At 30.0% G+C, this 2,337-nt stretch overlaps 1 protein-coding gene across 8 annotated transcripts in view; it reads left to right on the top strand.

The window, feature by feature from the left end:
- The window catches only part of LOC107639483, a 6,353-nt gene extending 4,199 nt beyond the window's left edge, over positions 1 to 2,154 (top strand). For 5 of the 8 annotated variants that reach the window (XR_001620167.2, XR_002361402.1, XR_001620164.2 and 2 more), the window contains 3 exons: positions 553 to 606; positions 776 to 1,543; positions 1,890 to 2,154. Coding sequence is in view for 2 of the 8 variants with exons in the window: in XM_021121380.1 (XP_020977039.1) it covers positions 788 to 1,543; positions 1,890 to 1,970 (837 nt within the window). In the remaining 6 variants the exon portion in view is untranslated. Of the gene's footprint in view, positions 1 to 517; positions 607 to 775; positions 1,544 to 1,889 lie in introns of all 8 variants that reach the window. The other 3 variants (XR_002361400.1, XR_002361401.1, XR_001620166.2) reach the window with 3 other exon arrangements.

The raw sequence follows: 2,337 nt of genomic DNA, 5'->3' as shown, positions 1-2,337 counted from the left end.
TTAATTTTAATATACACTTAATATTTTTATATCTTTTTGACAAAATAAATTTGACCAAAAATATTAAGTGTACACTAAAATTAATTACCATATATTTAGTAAGTTATTTTAGCCGACACATATACTTTATTAGTGCATTTGAGTCTTTTTCTGTTTTATTATTACTATTTATTATTATTATTATTTGTAGCTGTTTGTCATTATTGAAGATATGTATCAAGGTGCATAATTGGTCTTGGAGTTATATAAGAGTGTGTCCTTTAATTTCTTATTCATATTAGGGATGGAATATAGCTCTATTTGTAATGTATACGTATGTGATGTTATCCAAATCATGTAAATATATATAGGTGGGGCCTATATCTATTTGTATGTCGCTGGATTGTAATCAAGCATGAAATGTAAAACTAATTAGTTAGTTAATATAATACACGTTTTATATGAATTTTTTTTATAAATTATAATTTGAGAATAATATATTTGCTCTATTTATTTTTTGTTTCTTTTTATCTTGTAGAAAAAAATTAATTTGCATATATACAACTATTTCAGAAGGAAAAGTTCACAAAGCCACTGTTACAGCAACAAAATCATCATTTGAAAGAGGTAATTATAATTTCTTTAAGTATTTGTTTGATATCTAATTTGTATATACAATAATTTCTTTTTATAGTAGCGCTTACTGATATATACTAGTTAGTTGCCTAGTTAATATGTGAGAGAGAGAGAGAGAGAGATTTTTAATGAATAGATTTTTTAAAATTCTTCTTTGTAGTCCCTCTTAGTCATGTCAATCGATAAGTCATGGATTGGAAAACCACGAAACACGCACGAGTATAAAGATGGTTTAAACAAGTTTTTGGATTTCGCTTTTGAGCATCGATCTCTCAGGGGTTGTCAGATTAAATGCCCTTGTCCGGTGTGTGGTTTTGGCAAGTGGCAAACAAGAGAGAAAGTTTTTGAACATTTAATAGTCAAGCCATTTCCAGAAAACTACAAAGTTTGGTATTGGCATGGTGAAGAAGCAGTTGGAGTTGGGTCACAAGCTCATCAAACTAGTCAAATTGTACAAGATGATTCGACATCTCAACATCCAATGGTAACAATGCTCAATGACGCGTTTGGAGTTGCTGGACCTGACTTGATTGAAGATGGAGATGGAGATGAAGACAACATAGAAGATGCAGAAAATGAAGAGTACAATGGAGAAAATGTAGAATTTTACAAGTTGTTGAAAGATGGTAGTGAACAATTGTATGAAGGGTGCACAAAGTATTCAAAATTGTCTTTCTTGATTAGTCTGTATCACATAAAGTGCTTATACAGAATAAGCGACAAAGCCATGACCGAAATTCTTAAGTTAATAAAAGATGCTTTTGGAAATGCGAAGATTTCAAATACATTCTATGAGGCCAAGAAAACCATAAACAAACTAGGGCTTAATTATACCAAGATACCTGCTTGCCCTAATGATTGCATGTTATATTGGGGGGAGGATGAAGATTTGCAAGAATGCAAAAGATGCAAGACATCTAAATTTGTGGTGAGAAATTGATATGATTTTTTTTACTCCCTAGATGATCTCTGATATATTATTGAAAAGTAAACATAATGGATTGTTTTACAAATGTAACCTTACTTTATGTATTAGAGATTTAGAGCATCAATTTATGTATTAGAGATTTAGAGCATCAATTAAAGACTGAATTTCTGAATGATTGGACTGGCCTTGTATTTTAAATGTTTTCAAGTGGTTAGTTGGCTCTATAATTTTAAATTGGTTTCATTATTGTATCAATGCTATGTAATTAGACATGATAAATATATATATCAATATATGCCATTTTCTTGCATTTCTTGTGCTCATAATAGTTATATTTTTGTTGTAGGGATTGGATCAGGAGAGTGAGATTCCATCACCAAAAGAGTTAGGAAGTAGGTCTTCTGGAGCAAGCAATAAGGAAGCATGACCTTACTTGATATGTTAAGACATATATTAAGAATTATATGTTAAGACGTAATTGAAAAATGTTACTTTGATACTTTGTTTTTGGATTATGACATTTCAATTATGACTTGGATTATGACTTTGGGATCATGTATGAATTAAAAATCATCTATTGATGTTTGATTTATAATTATGCCTTTTGGTTATTACGAGATTTTTAAGTGAGTTTCGAAAATATCACTTTAAATTGGTAGTTTCAATCTTATTTTAAAAAGCATAAAATTATCATCATAATTAGGTACAAACGGCGGTTAGAAACCCCCGTTTTAAATGAAAACGATACCATTATACGCTGGTAGAAACGGCGGTTAAAAACTGCCATTTTAAAC

Source organism: Arachis ipaensis, chromosome B04 (genome assembly GCF_000816755.2).
Source record: "Arachis ipaensis cultivar K30076 chromosome B04, Araip1.1, whole genome shotgun sequence".
Lineage (NCBI taxonomy): Eukaryota > Viridiplantae > Streptophyta > Magnoliopsida > Fabales > Fabaceae > Arachis > Arachis ipaensis.
Note: the sequence above shows the minus strand (reverse complement) of the source record. Positions and strands in the feature narration are given on the sequence as shown.